The sequence below is a fragment of the Acanthopagrus latus genome, chromosome 22 (genome assembly GCF_904848185.1).
Source record: "Acanthopagrus latus isolate v.2019 chromosome 22, fAcaLat1.1, whole genome shotgun sequence".
Classification (NCBI taxonomy): Eukaryota; Metazoa; Chordata; class Actinopteri; order Spariformes; family Sparidae; genus Acanthopagrus; species Acanthopagrus latus.
In genome coordinates, this window is record NC_051060.1 from 25,347,975 (window position 1) to 25,369,565 (window position 21,591).

General features: G+C 41.0%; 2 protein-coding genes across 5 annotated transcripts; one reads left to right on the forward strand and one right to left on the reverse strand.

The window, feature by feature from the left end:
- Positions 1-48: 48 nt before the first annotated feature.
- On the reverse strand, positions 49-5,057 carry tmem242 (transmembrane protein 242). The gene is made up of 4 exons (XM_037086967.1): positions 4,904-5,057; positions 4,038-4,138; positions 1,381-1,518; positions 49-333 (listed from the first exon to the last, which is right to left on the reverse strand). The coding sequence occupies exons 1-4, from the start codon at positions 4,986-4,988 to the stop codon at positions 220-222; spliced, it is 438 nt and encodes a 145-aa protein (XP_036942862.1). The 5' UTR covers positions 4,989-5,057; the 3' UTR covers positions 49-219.
- A 782-nt stretch (positions 5,058-5,839) lies between these two features.
- zdhhc14 (zinc finger DHHC-type palmitoyltransferase 14) lies at positions 5,840-20,888 on the forward strand. 4 transcript variants are annotated; one of them, XM_037086901.1, is made up of 10 exons: positions 8,463-8,494; positions 8,585-8,631; positions 9,301-9,461; positions 11,758-11,901; positions 12,873-13,010; positions 15,933-15,981; positions 16,442-16,544; positions 16,707-16,816; positions 18,603-18,711; positions 19,351-20,888. In XM_037086901.1, the coding sequence occupies exons 3-10, from the start codon at positions 9,371-9,373 to the stop codon at positions 19,786-19,788; spliced, it is 1,182 nt and encodes a 393-aa protein (XP_036942796.1). In that variant the 5' UTR covers positions 8,463-8,494; positions 8,585-8,631; positions 9,301-9,370; the 3' UTR covers positions 19,789-20,888. The 4 variants fall into 4 exon arrangements, with proteins under 4 accessions (XP_036942795.1, XP_036942798.1, XP_036942797.1 ...); XM_037086900.1 differs by lacking the exons at positions 8,463-8,494; positions 8,585-8,631 and adding an exon at positions 5,840-6,658; XM_037086903.1 differs by lacking the exons at positions 8,463-8,494; positions 8,585-8,631 and adding an exon at positions 5,840-6,658 and having other exon boundaries at positions 20,574-20,888.
- Positions 20,889-21,591: the final 703 nt, after the last annotated feature.

Here is a 21,591-nt window from a genome sequence, read left to right on the forward strand (position 1 = left end):
AAAAACTTTCTTGAAATATTTAAACTGTTTCACAGAAAATGTAAATGTAAATATTAATAAAAACAAATATTTATTGTTCAAAACACTCGGATCAAACACATTTTTTTTTACAAATATACACATTTTCAACTAGGAGGGAACAGACTGGTCTCTGCTGAGCCTCAGGAGGTGTTATTCAGTCCATATGTCGTCTTGTTTGATTGGTCCTCCAGCAGCAGGTCACTTTGACTTGAAGACAGCGTCCCAGTCCAGAGGTTCTGACCCAGCTGCAGACTCGGCGGTCTTTGGGATGGTTGGGAAGAAGGACTGCATCTTCTGTCTGAACTCTGACAGCTGAAAGAAACGAAGAAGAAGAAACACAATGAAGAAACTACAGACGAGAAGAGAAAAAAAACTGGTAGGTAAGTGCCTAAAAGGCTTTTTCCCCCCATATGATTATTTTTAATGGTGAAATAATCATATGTTGTATTTATTATATTATCATAATAACTGTAATTATAAATGTTTTATTTAGTGTTTACACTCAAGATACATTTACATACTTCTTGGTGTGTAAAATCAACCTTAATTTTATATCACATGATGTGGAGACAGTTTTAGGACTATTGAAGTTCTTGAAATGTCACAAACATTTTAACTTCATTCTTAAAATGTTATTGTGTTTTTCTTCAAATGTTTCAGGATTATTGTCAAAATGCACTTTTCCTTGAAACTAGATTCCAGCATTACTTTCATTATTCCTAAGCCAGATTTCAAGTGTATTAAATTTACTACACAGATATTTCAACAACACTCCAGAAAGTTCAGAAACATTTTAGAAGAACATTTTTTCACATCAATTTTAACAATTAATTATTATTAATTAATTTTTACAAAATATTTTCAATTTCTCCTCAAAATCTTTCAATTTTCTTCTTTTACTTGAAATATTATGACTTTAAACTTTTTTTTGCAATTTTACAGTTTTTCTCTCTAAAAATACCTCAACTTTTTAAAGAAAGTTTTACAAAGAAATTGTTTTCACTTTTTCCTCAAAATGTTTCATCTTTGTTATAAAAGTCATCTTCTCGAAATATTACATACGTATACATACTTATATATATATATATATATATATATAATATTTGTATATACTATCATATTCCACAAAATGTAGTTTTACAACAACTTTACAACTTAAAAAGACACTTTTTCACTCTCTCTTTGACATTAGAACTTTATTCTTTAAATTTTAAAACTTGAATTACTTTAGAATATTTCCGCTGTACTCTTGAACTCACAGTGGACCTTTGTGTTCTGGGTCGTGCAGGTTCAGGTAAACATGGTCTGATGTGTGATGGCCTCTCAGCATCAAACAGACAATCTGCAGCAGATACGTACGCTGTGAACTCCGAGGACTTTCCACACAGTGAAGCTGAGCAGACCGACTCCACACCAGGCGTACAGAGAACCCCAACCCAGAGCTCGAAGCGCCAGAGAGGCTCCGCCCTCCGGGGCCGCCGCCGTCGCCATGACGCCCTGAAGAAGAACCAGAGACAAATGATGAACTGATCTCAGAGCTGCTGGTGATTCAACTTCATTATGTGCCGACTAACACAACTTTAACATTGGCTGCAAGTAACTAAGTACATTTACTCGAGATTTGATGTACTTGCACTTTGAGTATTTCCATTTCATTCTGCTTTCCACGTCTACTCTCTACTCTAAATAATGTAATCTATTACATTCATTTAACAGCTTTAGTCACTCTTATTAAACATTAAATCAGTTTACAAACTCTTCATCTGAACTTCTCACTTAATTTAACTTTAAAAAAGCTAAATTATAAAATTGTTATCAAAAATATTATTTGTGTGTTAGATGTTTGAATATATAATAATAAATCAGTCATAGGAGCCCTTTAACTGCAGAACAACTTCTTGTGTTTTTGATACTAGAGGTACATTTTTGCTGATAATAGAAACACACTTCAGTATCAGTAAGTTTATATGACCTGAACACTGAGTTGATCGCAATTCTCTAATTTCTCCTTCGTACATCACTGTTTTGGGACTTTTACTTAGAAAAACATTAATTCTTAGAGAAAAACGACTCTGCAACAATTAAGAATCAGAGATAGAAATGTAAAATAAAGTTTTATAAAGTTCTTAAAATGTATATTTTCAGAGCTTCAGGGTGCAATTCAACATAGTCCTTGGTCACAGCATCATGCCTGAAATTCAGCAGATTGAAAAACTGAGCTGATAACAAACAGCGACTGAGTTCCTTTGAGGAAAGATAAGAAATGTGATTAAAATGTTTATTGGGTCCATCCATATAAAAACTTTTTTTTTCTATAACATTTTACCTGGAACAAGAATTTACATTTAATTTTCTCAGCATTTGGCAGCTTGGCGAGAAAATTGTGGAGGAAAAAGAACAAAACATGTTGTGAAAAAAGTTGTTTAAGTTCTCACATAAAGTCACATTTTGAAGGACAAAAAATCAATGTGCAAAAATAAAGTAGAATTCTTTTGAAAAAGTGCCAAAAATTTTCAGGAAAAGACTGAAATTCTTTGAATCTCGTGAGAAGAAAAACTATGTAAATGATTCAACACATTTTTAGAAACAAACTAAACTTCTTGGAATCTAGTTGGCAGAAGAGGCTCAGCGGGCTCGAGGTCTTCTGAGTCTGATTTTGAAAATCTAATTAATGTTATCTGTGTCCACATACTTCTGGCCACATGGTGTAATAACATTAGTATGTGGCTCAGACATTTTTCTTTCCTCAAAACTGTTTGACGTGAAATGCTCTCCTCCTCACCACATGAAGTTCCACGTTTAATCTCATTTCACATTTTCTACTTTTATCTGGGTCCTCGGGGGCCGAGACAAAGACGAGTCTGTGATGGAAATAGAGTCCAGAACAATCCGACCATTGAGACTCAACTCCTAGTTTATCCTGACACAACCGTCTGTGTGCGTCATGTTTAATCAGCTCCGGTGAGCGGTCGATAATCACACAGTTCCAGTTAACAGGGCGGTTTAACAGCGTGTCAGGAAGTTTCACACTGATTTTCTCCTCTGGGCTGTTTTCAGATCGACCTCTGTGTCGAGGCGTTGTCGACCGGAGGCACAGCCAACGAGTCCCAGCTGGGTTTTAACTGCCACTCATTTAAACGGTTGAAAATCCGAATCAATGCCGTTAGCATCGTTAGCTTCCCTCGCACGTAAAAACCTTCGTCCATCAGAGGTTCAATAAAAAATGTTTCAATTTTCTGCTGCTTTAAACTTAAACTCCACATTCATTTGATAACTTAAGTTATTAGTTACTTTGCAGATTAAGATGAATAATTTTTATTATGTGGCATTAAAACTGAGATTAGTTCAGTTTTTAATAAATAAATCAATTTCATCTGCAATCTGACAAAAAACACCAACACTTTAGTGTGGACGAGCACAAGATTGAAAATATGAGAAAACCAACAGTAAAAAAGCGTTTTGATTGTACGATAGAAACCGGGATCAATGAATGGCTTTACAAATGTTTTTAATATTATATGGATTAATAGAACAAATAAAATAATAATAAATTGTGTTTGATGAATTGTTTAATTAAGTTATTAAGAAAGATTTTCAAATGAAAAATTAAACCATCAATAATAATGTCAAATTAAAAGGAATCTCAACACTTTTAAATTCCATAATTTATTAATTTATTGAATTCATGAATGTGTTTTTAAATTATATTCTTATTAACGGTTTATGTTGTTTTTGTAAATCACTTTTTGTTGTGTTTTGTTTTCGTCCCGTTGGCTCATTAAAAAATACTGCAGCTGAAAAACGAGTTCAAGAAGAGAAACAAACTTGTTTTAAGACATTTCTGCTCGTTACTTAATGTTCCTACTGAGAGAGCGTCGCAGCAAAACAGGAAGTCAAACACAAAGTGTCAGAGTTGACTTCTAATACCTGACGTGGATCATTAACTTGTTGTTGACCATCAGACACTAATCACTGTGACAGTTTAACATGACTGTAATAATGTGCAGGCAGGAGACCTTGTTAAACCACCCTGGACTTTTTTTCTTGGCCAGTGCCAACGTGGAGCCGAATCCTGCGATCATCCCTGCAGACGCCACCGTGGTCAGGAACGCTGCACCTGCACACAGGAAGTCAGGTGAGACAGTTGGGAAAGATGCTGCATACTTCAGAAAATCCTGAGTGGCTGGCTTCATAAATACAATTTTTTATTTTTATTTTTGAATGGAGAAACTAGTGTGTTGAGTCTGAATGTAAATGACAGCTCAGTTTCAGAAGATCAAAACACTGTGGCTGCTTCACTACTTTAATCATGCAATAAAGGGAAATAACTCAAATATTAAGTAAAGAAAAGAAGAAGAAGATCTCATTACAGACAACCTGCTTAAACCAGATGGACTGTGTACAACTCAGCTTTATGAAGAGCTCGATAATGTACACTAATAACTTACCAAGCAACATTTACATTATGATAATGGTATTCAGCCGAATTGAACAGAAGTGCTTAATGTTTAAGAACAATCATTGGTCATGATTTATATCTTCTGCGAAATACTTGATAACCACTGACAGCTTTAAACTGTAGGATTTCTGAATAGAGTTTGGTGTCGCAGAATGTTTGCACGACTAAATAAGAACGTCCCCTAGCAGAATGAAACTACAAATCCACCAGCAGTCACATCATATATTTACAGGCTGTCCAGCTTTAAGAAAAAATACGGAAACATAAAAATGCCTGATTTTTGAGTGGAGTTTGGAGTGGAGGAACATAGAGGAGCAGACAGGTCGACATTGCTGTGACCTCAAACAGGAAACAGCGACAACAAACAGCTAAATCTGCTAACAGCTACAGACGATAGAAACTACGAGCTAACTGCTAACTCGCCTTTTAACATCTGCAGTTTGGCTTCTTCGTCTCTTTCTGCTCCTTCGACCACATTCACAGCTGTGTTTTCACGAGCCGCTGTCATGTTGCTTCAGTCCGTCTACCTAAAGTCACCGGTTAGAAACAAGCTATCGCGGAACTTAAACGCGCCTATTCTTAAAATCAAATATTGACCCGTAACAATAGAAAATGGTGATCTACAGAGGTTTAGTGTTAGTATGAGCTGTTTATTGTGTGTATAAAAATACTGCGCTCTTTTTATTTCACGATGTCATATCGGGTTATCTGGTCACTTTATTCCGAGATGTCGGAGAGAGTTTCTGCGACGGAAAGAAGCAAAGATCGTCTATTCCACAAGAACGCCATGGAGAAACTCACGAGGAGGTCTCACTCGGTTTCATAAGTTTACTCACTAGAAACTGAATCAGCAGATGAATGTAGCGGGAGTTAAACAGGAATAAAACGTAAAATATTCCATCTGCTTCTTTGTGATAAATAATGTTGCTACACAGATTCAGAATACTTAAGGACATTATAACACGTAAATAAAAATAAATCTTAAAAGTTTAAGAACTTTTCAGATAAAAAAAATTAAAAACAAACAAAATTATTTTTTTTCCACGATAAAATAAAAATAAAACTGTTATCAAGTGCAAATGTACTTTTCTACAGGAGAACTAAAACTCAAACTGAACAAGATAGATGATTTTCAGCTTGTTGAGAACATGAAGCACTTGTGGTCAAAATGAGTATCACAAACATTAACACTTAAAATATATGTTTCCCTCTTGTTTTCACGGGAACCAGCACAGAAACAAACACGATCTCCTTCTCCTGAAAAATTAATTCAGCTCAGTTTGTGACTCAGTTTCACATATGAAAAGAAAATTCATGAAAAAAGTGTAAGTCATAATCACAGGAGATATACGTACACTTCCCTCTTCCCGTGCCTCTGCAGAGTGATCCCTCTGTTCAGTGGAGGATCTGTGCAGCTCTGCGGAGGATCGGGATGCTCTTCACGTCCTCCTCCTCCTCCTCCTCCTCCTCCTCCTCACCGACACAGACCCTCTGATCCTTCAGTGCCGCGACTGTCTCTCGATCCGGACCCGGCTCAGACCCGGTCCCGTCCTGCGGCTCGGTTCTCCCTTGGTATGAGCGCTGGATGATGTGAGGACACGGTGGGGGCGTCGTGCTGCTTTTTAAGGATTTTGGACCCGCGCGCGCGTCTGACCACGAGTTGGTGTTTGTTTACGAAATATTACAAAATAAAAGCGGAAGATTCCGGATCGGAAATGTCGGCTTGGTTTTTGTCGCGGTTCCGGACAGAACCGGACCCGCGGGTTCACCTGGCTGGTCTGATGGACTTGTGGAGAGCCTGAACGCACCGGCAGCACGCGCACAGTTCTGTTATCGCTACATCTCCGTCAGTGTTCACCTGTCCGCTCACCTGTAAGGACACATGTCTCAGATCCACCATGCGTCCCTGGACCAGCACCAGCACCAGCAGCAGCCGGCGGGTCAGTACAACCAGATCTGCACCCGCAGCAGCAGCGGCTCCGCCGCGGCCCCCGCAGAGGGACCGGAGCCGTCCTGCCCCGGACACAGGACCCGCACCCCCCGCAGGAAGTGGCAGGTGTTCCCGGGCAGGAACCGGTTCTACTGCGGCGGGAGGATCATGATGGCGAGACAGACCGGGGTGTTCTACCTGACCCTGGTCCTGATCCTGCTCACCAGCGGCCTCTTCTTCACCTTCGAGTGAGTGGACAGACACACACACACACACACACACACACACACACACACACACACACACACACACACACACACACACACACACACACACACACACACACAGGTAGGTTCATGCGTTTTGGAGGGTCCAACACACTGATGTAGGGACCCCACAAGTACAACCACACATCTCTCTCTCTCACACACACACACACACACACACACACTCCTGCAGGAAGTTGACCTTTGACCTCAGCTGGTGTTCATGAACCTTCAACACACACAGGTGGAGACACGTTTTGATGACATCATCAAACACACCAGGAGGTCGTTGATTGGACGGCATGTTGTTGGTGAACTTGGTGAAGGTTTCTTCAGTATCACAGAGGTCCAGTGATGATTGTCTGTCATGAGCTCACTGCAAGCAGGAGGTGCTAACAGCTGATTCAGCAAAGTTTGTTATTGTTATTACTATTATTATTATTATTATTATTATTATTATTATTATTATTATTATTATTATTATCATTGTGGTTGTTTTTCTTCAGCTGACTTCTGGTCAGCAGGTCGAGGAGGTAACTGGGTTGTCACGTTTGGCTGAACTATTCCTTTAATCCCTCTGATTCTGATCTGTGTAGTTCCAAACAGAATGTAAAGTGTTCAGCTCATTAAACTCCCTCAATGCTCAGAAATGTGTGACGGAGTCGATGATCTCTGCGTCTGACGAACCTCCAGCTGCTTCCTGCAGTTTTCTCTTCACGCTGCCGTACGACGAGTGTGGAGTTACAACGAGACTCGACCGGATCAGCTGAAGGTTTCAGACACAGAAGCTTCGTCAGAGATAAATTTACCAGTCGAGTGTCAAATCTGTGAGAAGGTTGTTTCTCCTGCAGACGTGTCGAAGCCTGAAACTTTATTCTGCTGCGTCCCTCCTTTAATGTTGTTAGTTTCTTTATGAATTGATTTGTTCAGATTCTGTCAAAGATCTTTACATGTAACAAGCTGACATCTCAGAATTATGACTTCAATCTTCTTCAAAGTGACTCAAACTGATTATTTATTAGTTGCTGATGTATTTAATAGCTCTAATTGATCAGAACACACATTTGAAGGTTCAAATCCGACAGCTTCTACAGAAAATTAATCATCAGTTCTGATGAGTAAGATTTAACTCTGTAGTGTTTGATGAGCGTTATCAGGTTTAAGTTTTTACCCATGATGCATCACGGTCAAGAGAAACAAGTTCTGTAAGAGTCCAGAATCACAAAAAAACACACAGGAATTATATATATCACACAAGTATACATGTGTGTATATGTGTGTGTGTGTGTGTGTATATATATATATATATATATATATATATATATATATATATATATATATATATATATATATATATATATATATATATATATATATAATGATGAGATATGAGAATTAATAAAGTTCATTTTTAAAGCTGATAATAAACTAAATATGTATGTATCAGAACAGACAACACAAAACAGATAATTAACACAATTAAAACAAAAAAAGCTTCTCCGGCGTCTCTCTTTTTTTCTGACATTTTACAGAATAAAAATGTAATTAAATAAACTAAAGCCACAGATATAATACATTTATTTTTCCTTTTTACAGAAGAATTCACTGATTCTAAAACTGTCTCTAAAAGTTCTCTTTAAATTTAAAAACTGGACTCTAAACAGATTCTTTGAGCCTCCTGAGATGTCTGAAGGATTTCATTTTATTTTTATTTTCCTCCCAGCAGCCACGGAGTTCCCCGTTTCCACGGCAACCGGTTCCTTGCTGCTTATGTCACTACGGTAACAGCAGGAGGAAGGTGAACCTGAGATTCTTCAGGTGTTAGAAATCTGTTCAGCACAACTGATTGATTTTAATTTCTTATGTCATCAAATCATTAAGATCCTGTTTCTGTGTTTCTGTGAGCAGACGTTCAGGTCAGGAGGAGTTACAGCCGGAGACCACTGTTCAAGACGGTGCTTCAACATTTGTTAATGTGAAACCACTGGAATGTTACGAAATGTAGAAACAATTATCAGCCGTGTTTTTGGTGACAGAACCGGGTATTTTTGACCAGATGTTGAGACAAAGTCCAAACATGACAGCTGTAAAGCCAGAGACTGTTTGAGACGGCGTTTCAATGTTTGTAACACTGAAACTACTGTTTTTTTGTGTGTTTTACAATATGTGATAGGAAAGTTTTCCAGTTGTGTTGTTGGTGACAAAAAATGTTTATGACATTACGACAAAAAAGATGACAGCCGTGAAGCCAGAGACCACTGTTCAAGACAGCATGTCGACATTCATAAGAATGAAACCGCTGCATGTTGTTAACAAGATGTCGTGAAATGTTCCAGCTGTGTTAATGCAGATGAAACCAGGTGTTTTTGATGAGACCTCAGGACAGAACTAAAACAGAACAGCTGCCAAGCCAGAGACCACTGTTCAAGACAGTGTTTCAACATATCTAAGTGTGAAGCTACTGGATAGTTTAACAGTTAATGTGGTGACAGAACCAGGTACCTAACCAGACCACGAGCACAGTGATTTCACAAAGTAAAGTTTGAATTGAACCTGATGAGATTTAAAGTTTAACGCCAACATTCAAACGTTCAGATATAAACGAGTGTTTCTGTCCTCTGCAGTTGTCCCTTCCTGGCGTCCAACCTGACCCCGGCCATCCCGGCGGTCGGTGGCGTCCTCTTCGTCTTCGTGATGGGGATGCTGCTCCGGGCGAGTTTCACCGACCCCGGCGTTTTGCCCCGAGCCACGCCGGACGAGGCCGCCGACCTGGAGAGGCAAATCGGTAACCATGGAAACACACAATCACACACACACACACACACACACACATATTTGAAATCTTCTCTTTCTTGTGTACTTTAACGTCCTCAGTGTTTCTTCACTCAGCATCAGGGCTCTTGTTGTCTCCTTGTTGTGTCTCCACATATAAAAAGAGAAGACGCCGCTACAGGTGACCTCTGACTCTCTGACAGCTCTACTGTCCTCGTCCCCCGACTCCTTTGGGCCTAACGTTCACAGTTAGCATGTAAAGATGTGCTGATAGCGTAGCAGTACAGTAACATATAGCATGTGACATTGTTTTAGCATGTCAACACAAAACTGTTCTTTCTTCATTTTTTTTAGATCTTTTTTGAATGTTTTAAATTAAAGTTATATTACCTAAAAACTGTACAGTATGTGAATAAATGTATTAAGTTACTTTCCACCACGCTGCCATGTTCTCGACTTCATCAGTGGTTCACATCAGATTTTGTCCTCCAGACTCACCTTGTCTCAAAAATCTCAAAAATTACCTGCAGAATAATCTGAATAACGATCCTGAGTGATTACAGGAAGTCGCTCACCTCCTCCAGTCACCGTGTGTTTAGATGTGTGTTCGTGTCATCTCTTAGTTTCAGACCTCCGCGCTGTCACAAATGCATCTCGGCGAATCGTTTCCACAGAAACTGAACGTCACCGTCGAAGCTGTGATCTATTTTCAGAGAGCTCTTCTTTATTTTCTCTTCTTTGTTTATTTATTTATTTATTTTCTCGGCGGATGCAGAGTGTGTGGAGCGAAGGAGCTGTCAGTCACCACAGCCGGGGCTCGGAGGATGACCAAATATGGGCAAAGAAGCTGGATGTTGTGGAGGAAGGATGGAAATAGAGGACAGTTGTTTATTTCTCTGATGGTCAGGAATCTATTCAGTGACGCACAGCTTGAAACAGCTTCCTCACTTCCTGTCTGACAAACAACACTGAAGACGGACTAGAACGTTTTTCTAAAGTCACTCCAACATTTAACAAGTTAGACTAAAAGCATATTTTATACATGAACAGAAGATCCAATAACCGTGTTTAATGTTAAAATGTGTTTTCAAGCCTTTTAGCTTCTTTCAGCTCCAAGATTTGGTTTTGCAGTAAATCTTCTGGTTCAGTTTCAGTGGATTATCTGAGGATTTGCTCCTGACACAAAGTGATTTCACGTCAATTTTTAGAGCTGGCATCACTACGTGGAGGTTAGCTTAGCATTAGGTTAGCATCTTGTCTTTGTAATAGTCTGGATAGCATTCTAAGTCTGAGCCTGGTCCAGAGACAGAACCTTGTTTGTGTTGTCAGACATTGTTTGTTTGTTCTTCTACTCAGGATTTGTGTTTTGCTTCATTTGTTTCTTTGTGTTTTGTTTTCAGACTCGGCATTATTTACTTTGTTTGTCTGCCAATGTAACCAATTTTAACTAGTTAGCACAGTTAGCCGTGCAGCTAGCAGTCTGGACAGCAAGCTCGGGAAGTGTTTCACACATCAACATATAGAACAAAGGTGGAGTTGTTCTGAGACGTGTTGATGCAGATGACATGTGTTATGATTATATACTTGAAAGCTGTCAGCTGATGTCTGATTATCACATTTTTCAGACTGAACAGTTTCTGTTGGAGAAAACAAAAACAAAGCAGCGCTTGTGTGCACAGTTTGTGTGATTTGTGATGCAGCTCCACGCCAAATTTCTTCCCAGAAGGCTTTGCAGCTGTAAATCCTGTGTGCTGAGAAACTCCATGAAATTTACGGGCTGCAGTTTATCTCAGCGAGCAGAAACACTTTCTGCTGCGCTGTCGAGTCTTTACAGCCCTGATTGTTCCAACGCTGAGGGTTTGATTAGGTATCGTTAACGTGTCTCATCCCTGGGAGAGACAGAAGGACGCACCTGTGTCTCCTCCCTCCTCGCTCGTCTCCTCGCTCGTCTCCTTTCCAGGTCACCAGCTGCCTCCCGATCGTCACTGTTAGTGAGTTCAATACAAATAAAGTTTGTCCTGAAGGTGGCGCTGGAAGACCGGAAGACTGTGGAGGCTCAGCTCTACTGAATGCTAATGTTAGTGTTAGCATCATCATTATAAACCTAATACTGATTCTCATTAGCTTAGCATTAGGTTAGCATTTTGTCTGGATAGGCTGGATAGCATTCTGAGTCTGAGCCTGGTCCGGAGTCAGAACCGGGTCAGAACTGTGTTTTCAGACTCTGCATTGTTTGTTTGTGTGTTGTCAGACTTAGCAGTGTTACTTTGTTTGTTTGTTTGTTTGTTTGTTTGTTTGTTTGTTTCCAGACTCGGCGGGATGCTCCAGACCGCCGCCGCGCACCAGAGAGGTTCTGATCAACGGACAGACGGTGAAGCTGAAATACTGCTTCACCTGTAAGATCTTCAGACCTCCTCGAGCGTCTCACTGCAGCCTGTGTGACAACTGTGTGGGTCAGTCTGAGGCTGTGACGCCACTATATACAGTTATTATATATATAATTAATATATATAGTTATTATACATGATTAATATATATACAGTTATTATATATGATTAATATATATAGTTATTATATATGATTAATATATATATACAGTTATTATATATGATTAATATATATATACAGTTATTATATATGATTAATATATATAGTTATTATACATGATTAATATATATATACAGTTATTATATATGATTAATATATATATATACAGTTATTATATATAATTAATATATATATATATATATAGTTATTATATATGATTAATATATATATACAGTTATTATATATGATTAATATATATATACAGTTATTATATATGATTAATATATATAGTTATTATACATGATTAATATATATACAGTTATTATATATGATTAATATATATATATATATACAGTTATTATATATAATTAATATATATATATACAGTTATTATATATGATTAATATATATATACAGTTATTATATATGATTAATATATATATACAGTTATTATATATGATTAATATATATAGTTATTATACATGATTAATATATATACAGTTATTATATATGATTAATATATATAGTTATTATATATGATTAATATATATATACAGTTATTATATATGATTAATATATATATATACAGTTATTATATATAATTAATATATATATATACAGTTATTATATATGATTAATATATATATACAGTTATTATATATAATTAATATATATATATACAGTTATTATATATGATTAATATACATAGTTATTATATATGATTAATATATATACAGTTATTATATATAATTAATATACATAGTTATTATATATGATTAATATTTGTACATATATAGTTATTATATATACTTAATATATACAGTTATCATGTTGTCATGATGTCGAGTCTCAGCTGCTGTCACGTCTCCTCCCTCAGAGCGCTTCGACCATCACTGTCCGTGGGTGGGGAACTGCGTGGGACGGAGGAACTACCGCTTCTTCTACCTGTTCATCCTCTCGCTCTCCTTCCTCACCATCTTCATCTTCGCCTTCGTCATCACTCACGTCATCCTCAGTGAGTAACAGCTCCTCCTCTTCCTCCCACTGATTGATGTACTACACTCAGCCTTGTTTGTTTGTTATTGTTTTGTTGAGTTCGGCTCTGCGACGCCTCAGGAGACATTTATCTGACAGCTTTAGTTACTTTACAAATTAGGACACAAAACAGAAACAGAGTTTGTAAAGTTTCTCCCGACTGCAGACGTTTATGAGAACGTGAGAAGTCGTCCACAGCTCATCTTTACTTCCTGTCAGCTCACAAGTCAGAGGACGACTTCTCTCGGACGTGTGATGAGTCACGTGGCCGCTGACGCCGTCGCTCTGCAGCAGAGTCTCATCTGTGTAATGGACGACAGCCCCGCCCACTCAGCTGTGATTGACAGGCTGAGGCTGATCGATCAGGCGTCTGCTGACTCGGCTCCTTCAGGCCTTTAACACACAAAACCCTGATGAGGACTCGCTGCAGAAAACCACATGCAACTCCAGTCCTCCTCCTCCTGATGATATAAAGTCCTCCTCTCCTCCTCCTGATGATATAAAGTCCTCCTCTCCTCCTCCTGAGGATATAAAGTCCTCCTCTCCTCCTCCTGATGATATAAAGTCCTCCTCCTGATGATATAAAGTCCTCCTCCTGATGATATAAAGTCCTCCTCTCCTCCTCCTGATGATATAAAGTCCTCCTCCTGATGATATAAAGTCCTCCTCTCCTCCTCCTGATGATATAAAGTCCTCCTCTCCTCCTCCTGATGATATAAAGTCCTCCTCTCCTCCTCCTGAGGATATAAAGTCCTCCTCCTGATGATATAAAGTCCTCCTCTCCTCCTCCTGATGATATAAAGTCCTCCTCTCCTCCTCTCCTCCTCCTGAGGATATAAAGTCCTCCTCTCCTCCTCCTGATGATATAAAGTCCTCCTCCTGATGATATAAAGTCCTCCTCTCCTCCTCCTGATGATATAAAGTCCTCCTCTCCTCCTCCTGATGATATAAAGTCCTCCTCCTGATGATATAAAGTCCTCCTCTCCTCCTCCTGATGATATAAAGTCCTCCTCTCCTCCTCCTGATGATATAAAGTCCTCCTCCTGATGATATAAAGTCCTCCTCTCCTCCTCCTGATGATATAAAGTCCTCCTCTCCTCCTCCTGATGATATAAAGTCCTCCTCTCCTCCTCCTGATGATATAAAGTCCTCCTCCTGATGATATAAAGTCCTCCTCTCCTCCTCCTGATGATATAAAGTCCTCCTCTCCTCCTCCTGATGATATAAAGTCCTCCTCTCCTCCTCCTGAGGATATAAAGTCCTCCTCCTGATGATATAAAGTCCTCCTCTCCTCCTCCTGATGATATAAAGTCCTCCTCTCCTCCTCTCCTCCTCCTGAGGATATAAAGTCCTCCTCTCCTCCTCCTGATGATATAAAGTCCTCCTCCTGATGATATAAAGTCCTCCTCTCCTCCTCCTGATGATATAAAGTCCTCCTCCTGATGATATAAAGTCCTCCTCTCCTCCTCCTGATGATATAAAGTCCTCCTCTCCTCCTCCTGAGGATATAAAGTCCTCCTCTCCTCCTCCTGAGGATATAAAGTCCTCCTCTCCTCCTCCTGAGGATATAAAGTCCTCCTCTCCTCCTCCTGATGATATAAAGTCCTCCTCTCCTCCTCCTGAGGATATAAAGTCCTCCTCTCTTCCTCCTGATGATATAAAGTCCTCCTCTCCTCCTCCTGAGGATATAAAGTCCTCCTCTCCTCCTCCTGATGATATAAAGTCCTCCTCTCCTCCTCCTGAGGATATAAAGTCCTCCTCTCCTCCTCCTGATGATATAAAGTCCTCCTCTCCTCCTCCTGAGGATATAAAGTCCTCCTCTCCTCCTCCTGATGATATAAAGTCCTCCTCTCCTCCTCCTGATGATATAAAGTCCTCCTCTCCTCCTCCTGAGGATATAAAGTCCTCCTCTCCTCCTCCTGAGGATATAAAGTCCTCCTCTCCTCCTCTGTCTCGTGTCGCTGACCTGGTTTCCTGCTGATGTTGTTCTGCTGCCTTCAGGATCAGCGGTGGAGAATCTGGATCGTCAGGCATCTTCATTCGAACTAAAAGCAGCTGTGTGAGACGAACACGTGTCCTCCTTCGACACTACGCTGCTTGTTTTCTGTTTTTAGCAGCGGAGCTATAAAAAGATGCTGCAGAGCGTCGGCACTTTGATGTGAATGTAAAGATCTGTAACTCCGTCTGCTGTCGAGAGCAGCTCGTCGCTCCATGATGGGAGAAATAGTTCAACTTAATTCATTAAAGCCTTAAATTCACTGTGAGCTCCAGAACCGGCGCCTGTTCGTCCTCCTCCCACTTCGATCTCATCCTGTTTGGATCTTTTATTTTTATCAGCACAGCCTGAAATCTGAGAGATGGAAACATGTGGACACCAGATATCTTCCTGCTGGAAACACGTCACATTTCTTCTTCACTGTCTTCATGAGAGGAAAGTGAATGACATCATCCTTTCAACTTTAGAGGTCTTTTAATCAACATTCAGCCATTTTTTATGTTAACAAATGAAAGAAGATTTGACAGGTGTTTTTTTGTCAGCATAGGAAAACATAAAGTTAAAATTATAAGAAAATATTCTGTTTTGTAATCTGTAAAAGTTTGGGCAGGTGACACATTTAGAGCTGCTTTGGTTTTTTTGGAGAGACAAAGTCAGAAAAAAAACTTCCCAGTGATTCATTGAAATCTATATTTTCGTCTATGGAAGGTTTGTCAGGTTTCTACGGAGGCCCTGAGGGACAAAAAATGTTTGATTTGAGTGAAGAACGTTTTGCCTGGATCTTTTTTATTTGATGCTGACAAAATAAAATTCAGCTACAAAAACTTTTTGGATAAAACATCTTCTGTTTTATTATCTTGTTTTTATAAATGTTTTACAGCCTGAACTCTTGTCTCGTCTCTGCAGGATCGAACCGGACCGGTTTCCTCGGCGCGCTCAAAGACAGTCCGGCCAGATATCCTTTGAGTCTGTCAGCTTCATTTAGACCAGATCAAGCTAATCAATACACATAGATGATTCATACTTTACACTCATCAATCACTCTGACACAGTCACCAACCACAGCTCAATATGTCCCATAATGCACTGCCATGTTCATGCGCTCTGACAGCTACACGAGCGCTCAGCTTCTTCTTCTCTCTCCTGTTTTCTGTCTGTTCTGACTTCATGCTGCCAGCTGCGCTCTGTCAGCTCAGAGTCGCTCCAGGTGTCGATCATAAAACTCACATGTAACTTCATAAAGTAAAACAGAGACGTCCAGCGTCCGGCAGCAAACCTCGTCTCCTCAGGATGAGACTGAACTTACAGTTCAGGAGTTTCTCTGAGTTTCGTCGTCAGCGAGCATCTCCGCTGACGACTGGAGGATGTTTCCATCTGAACTGAGTCCACAGTTTGTCCTTGACTCTGCTCGGCACCGTCCTGGAGGTGGTGGTGTGTTTCTTCTCCGTCTGGTCGATTGTCGGTCTGTCGGGCTTCCACACGTACCTGATCAGCTCCAACCAGACCACCAACGAGGACGTGAGTACACAAAACCCAAACTGTGGCCCGAGACGGCTGCAGGAGGGCCGAGGAGAGACGCTTTGTTATCACACTCGTGACGCTTCTGATCTGGTCTTTACTTTTCATGACTTCTTCTCTCTCTTTCTGTCCTGGTCTGGTTCTGGTCTGGTCCTGGTCCAGATTAAAGGGTCCTGGTCCACAAAGAGAGGGAAGGATAACTACAACCCCTACAGCTACGGAAGCATCCTGACAAACTGCTGTGCTGCTCTGTGTGGACCTCTGCCGCCCAGGTCAGTGCCGCCCTCTGTGGGTCCGAAGCCCAGACGTCATCCTGGATTTATTTTAGGTAGGCCGGTCCTGATCCGGTCTCTATTCAGGACTGATCTCAGGTCTTGATTTAGTCTTCATGTGCAAAACAATGTTGAATTTCAATCTTAAACCCGAAGCCTGAAGTTAAAAACAGCTGTTGTGTTTCATCAACTCGTCGTCCTGTCGGTGAATATCAAACCTGAGCAAACATCACTTCCTTCAGAGCCTCTTCTCTCTCATACCCACATCTCCTCCTCCTCCTCCTCCTCCTCCTCCTCCTCCTCCTCCTCCTCCTCCTCCTCTTCCTCCTCCTCCTCCTCTCTCAGCAGATGATGTGTTTCTGTATTTAATGAGGACAGTTTTCAGCTGAGACCTTCCTGGATTTAATTACATTCTTCTCTTCCTCTTCCTCTTCCTCCTCCCCCTCCTCTTCCTCCTCCCCCTCTTCCTCTTCCTCTTCCTCCTCCCCCTCCTCTTCCTCCTCCCCCTCTTCTTCTTCCTCTTCCTCCTCCTCGCTACCGACAAACCGAGCTACAAAATTAATCATAAAAACAATCAAAGCGTCTCTGCAGCTTCTACAGTTCAGCTCCTGCAGAGCAGAGTCGGATCAGAACCTCTCTGCCATTGATCATCACAGGAGGAGACGTGTGATCCGTCTGTGGACCTCAGCGCCGACTCGCTGCCAATAATCTCTTTATTGTTTTGTCAAAGCAGCTGATTCATGTGGCTTCACGCAGCCGGCAGCTGATTTACTGGGAGCAAAGTTAAGCAGAAATGAAATGAGGTTTGGTTTTGCGCACTCCGCACGTTGTTCAGTTCTGTTCTTAGATTATCACAAACGTGTCCAACAACAATCAGACCTGAACACTGTAACCTCCAGAACCTCCAGAACCTCCAGAACCTGCGGGAAGATGTGAGAGCAGAAGGTGGATGTTTGTTTTTCAAGCCTGAACATACGGAAACTGATTCATTACATTCTGCTCATTAGAGCGAGCAGCTGGTGTGTGTTTGTGTGTGTGTGTGTGTGTGTGTGTGTGTGTGTGTGTGTGTGTGTGACAGCTTATTAACATGTTGGTTCCACCTGCAGACGCCGGGCGTTCAGGACGGCAGGTGGTGACATCGTCTGCACATGAAAAGGCTTTTTTAGGTCGAGTGACGCGTCTGAGAAATGATTTGAGACGTAAAACAGATTGAGTTCGTTCTGACTGCCAGCAGGTTTCAGTTTTGTGTCAGATTGAATGTACGACTATGAAAAAAAGCCCAACTTCTCAGGTGATTTATGACCTCAGTAAACAGTTTCAGAGCGTGAGGCGTTACCACGGCAACGTTCTGAGTCCGATCCAATCAGAACATCCGACCAGGTTCCACCTGAGAGGGTCCGAAAATGTAAAAAGTCAAGATGGCGCCGGGTGCGGTGTTGAATGGAGGCTTCAGAACGGTTCTCCATGAGAGACGTGTGTCTCCTGACATCATCTGTCATGATAAACAGGCTCAACTGATATTAATTTTGCATTCTGTGGATAATTTTAGTTTGTTTTTGGTTGTAGTGGAGACATAAAGTGAGTTATTGTTAATGTGACAACATCATCTGTAGATATCTGTACTTTTATTTACATGTAATGGATGTTGTAAATGATCCTCACGGCTTCTTTAATATTCAGAACAAATTTCAACCCAATCGAGTAAAGAACAAACGATGGATGACAGACTTTAACAGTTCAACACTCTCGTGTTTGACTGACAGCTCTGTGTCTGTCTGTGTCCCAGTTTGATTGACAGGAGAGGTCTGATCCAGTCCGACACACCACAGACCGTCTCCCAGTCCAACGGGACCAGCGGCGGCAGCTACGCCTCCACTCAGCTCCACAGTCACATGGTAGGTGGAGGATGACATCACCGCTGATCAGAACCGACACCTCATGTGTTAAATATAAATCATCAGGACGGGAAGAGACTCTGCTGCCGGGTCCGTCTGAGGCGCTGAAGTCAAGACACAACAAATATAAACACATGAACATTAGATGGAACATTTAGAGATAGATGGATAGATATAGCTATAGATTTATAGATATAGATATATAGATATAGATATATATCACACTAGTTAACTATATTTGTGTTATTATTAATTTGACGACAGTCACCTGTAGATATCTGAACTTGGTGTTCTGTTTTTCATCCGGTTCAGGTTTATATTATATGTAGACTGTCGAGGTCTTTTATTGTGAAAGATGGAGAAACAGTGAGTTGTAGCAGAATCAGAGTTTCCTCTTGTTTTATGATCTTCATCAGTTCAGGCTCAGTTTTCTCGTCTCTCATGTGGTTCCTGCAGTTTTTGTGTTCCAGGCGCCACGCTGAGCGTTTTAATATTTTCTGTTTAAAAACAGGATTTAGCCCTTTAACTAAAACAAACGGTGTCACTGGACAGGGGTTAGCTGACACCCTGCTGCAGCCAATCAGAGCAGAGTATTCAGCCTGACCGCGGTCACATGACTGACTGTGTGTCTGTCCTCAGTGTGATCAGGATCAGTGTATCCAGAGCACCAAGTTCGTCCTCCAGGCTGCAGCCACCCCTCTGCTGCATGCGGACCCTGTGGTTCTGGCCCCTCTGCCCGGGAAGACCTCCACGATGGGGGGCCCCTGCGCCTACCTGGCCCCGTCCCAGCCCTCCCTGCCGTCCTGCGGAGGAGACGTCCTCGCCCTGAGGGACGCCGCCGCCGACTCCCACTGCCACCACCACCTCCACCATCACCACCATCACCACCACCACCACTTTGTCAGCCCGGAGGAGACGCCGTGTGGCACGCCGCAGGGCGCCCTGCCCTGCCCCGCCCACCTGCACCTCCACCCACACCTCCCTGTCCCCTCCCCCGCCGCCCTGTACGACCCCGCCAGTCAGGACGCTCTGCACGAGGACTCCGTCAGAGGGCTGGTCAAACTCAGCTCCGTCTGAGCTGAAACTCTACCATCATACGATGTGTCTGTTCCCACCCGGCTCAGTATCTTCATCCTGTGCTCAGGTGGAAACACCAGACGTTTTGTCTTGTGTTTGCTGACGAGTGAAGTTTGAAGAAAGAAAAACAGAGTCGGTGAATAAACGAAACGTCACTCAGGCTTCAACAAAAGAGACGAAAACATCCAATCTTCTTTTTATTTTGACGATTCTCTGGAAATGTTGTTTGTTAGGAATTGAATTGATTCATCGTTGAAAAAATAATGCTGTTTTAAAAATGGAAATCAGTCAAAAGCTCCAAAATATTTCAGAATTCATTTGACAGGTTGAGATCTGTGCTCACCTCTGGAGTCCAGCTGCAGGTTGTTAACAGACTTCAAACAGACAAGGAGATTCATTTAACAAAGGAGTCAAAAATACAAGAAAAAAACACAAAAAATCTATCGATAATCACTTAAAATATGATTATAGAACAATTCTATGTTAAACCGACCGATGCAGCAGAAGAATTAAGAAGTAAAACTGTTCATTTTGAATTTAAAGTGATTTTTTTCCAACATGTTTGTCTGTATGAGCCTGGTTCGTCTCCGTCTCCACGTGAGATATAAATAAAGTTCTGTTGCTATAAATAAAACATGCTGAGTGGATTAATAGACGAACGGACTCCAGAGGGTTCTAAACAAAAATAGAACCAATGTTGAAGCCAGAGAATAAACAGAACACGAGTCCAGAGAGACGTGAGGATTTAAAATCAGGTTTTTCTTTATGTGTCTTTTGTTTTGAAGGTCTGAGGAGCAGGAAGTTGTTTCACTCTCTGCAGGACTGAAGCCATATTTCATCCTGTTCACCTCCATCTGTTCCACCTCCACAGGATCCGTCTCAGAGTTAAACTCTGTATCCTGCTGAGAACAACACATGTTTTATCCAGAATAAGCTACTCCGGTGCCAAATGGACGTCCGTCTTCAGCTGCAGTCGGACCGGGACCAAAGTCAGAACGACTGACTCTGTTTTTGTACAAATCAAGTGTTTGACTGAGGCGACTTGGTTGTAAAGTTTTTCATTCTGTATGTAGAATAAAGAGAAGAGACTGTTAATCTGAGAGCAGCTCACTGACCCAGTGTTAATGTTCAGAACACAGAGCAGGACGGGTTCTGTTCACCTCTTTAAAGAAAGTGAATTTTTGAGTCAAACACTTTGGGATGTCGAAGACCCGACCCACAATCCCAGCGTGTCAGGTGAGACTCAACAATCTACTTTCTCACAAAGTGGAGCTTTAAAGGTGCAATATGTCAGAACTGACCACGAGTCGAAATCCTCCAAACCAGCAGGGGGCAGTAGATCACATTATCTGCTGCTAGCTGCAGCTGCTTTTAGTTAGCTCAGTTAGCCATGTAGGTAGTGGTCCAGACCACTAGCCCAGTGTGAGTTCAGGAGCTTTGGACTGTGACGGGCTGCGGCTAGCTGGTTAGCATGCTAGCTTCAGTAAAAATCTTTGTAAGGTAATAGGTTTTAGGTAATAGGTAATAATTGTTAGGTAATTTTTGCTAATTTTTCAATGAAAATTCTTACACATTGCACCTTTAAAGGCCTGGTCACAGCAGGCTTCAAAAAGTGTTGGTTCATTTCAGTGGAATCACAGCAACTAGCAGATTCTCTTACAAGAGAAATATTCCATACGAGGTAGTATATTATTTATTTGGTGATAATGAGCTGTGAATGGAGACTGAAAACAGGAAGCCATCGATCGCAGCAGCTCTTCAGCTCCTCTGAGTGTAAACTGATTAACACAGTGAGTGGAGAGA

Coding starts and splice junctions, on each gene's coding strand:
- tmem242 (XM_037086967.1), bottom strand. CDS start 4,988: ATGACAGCGGCTCGTGAAAACACAGCTGTGAATGTGGTCGAAGGAGCA. Junction 4,139..4,903: donor CAAACTGCAGATGTTAAAAG/GCGAGTTAGCAG, acceptor TCCTGTGTGCAG/GTGCAGCGTTCCTGACCACG. Junction 334..1,380: donor AAGTCCTCGGAGTTCACAGC/GTACGTATCTGC, acceptor CGTTTCTTTCAG/CTGTCAGAGTTCAGACAGAA.
- zdhhc14 (XM_037086900.1), top strand. CDS start 6,363: ATGTCTCAGATCCACCATGCGTCCCTGGACCAGCACCAGCACCAGCAG. Junction 6,659..9,300: donor GGCCTCTTCTTCACCTTCGA/GTGAGTGGACAG, acceptor TGTCCTCTGCAG/TTGTCCCTTCCTGGCGTCCA. Junction 13,011..15,932: donor CATCACTCACGTCATCCTCA/GTGAGTAACAGC, acceptor TCGTCTCTGCAG/GATCGAACCGGACCGGTTTC.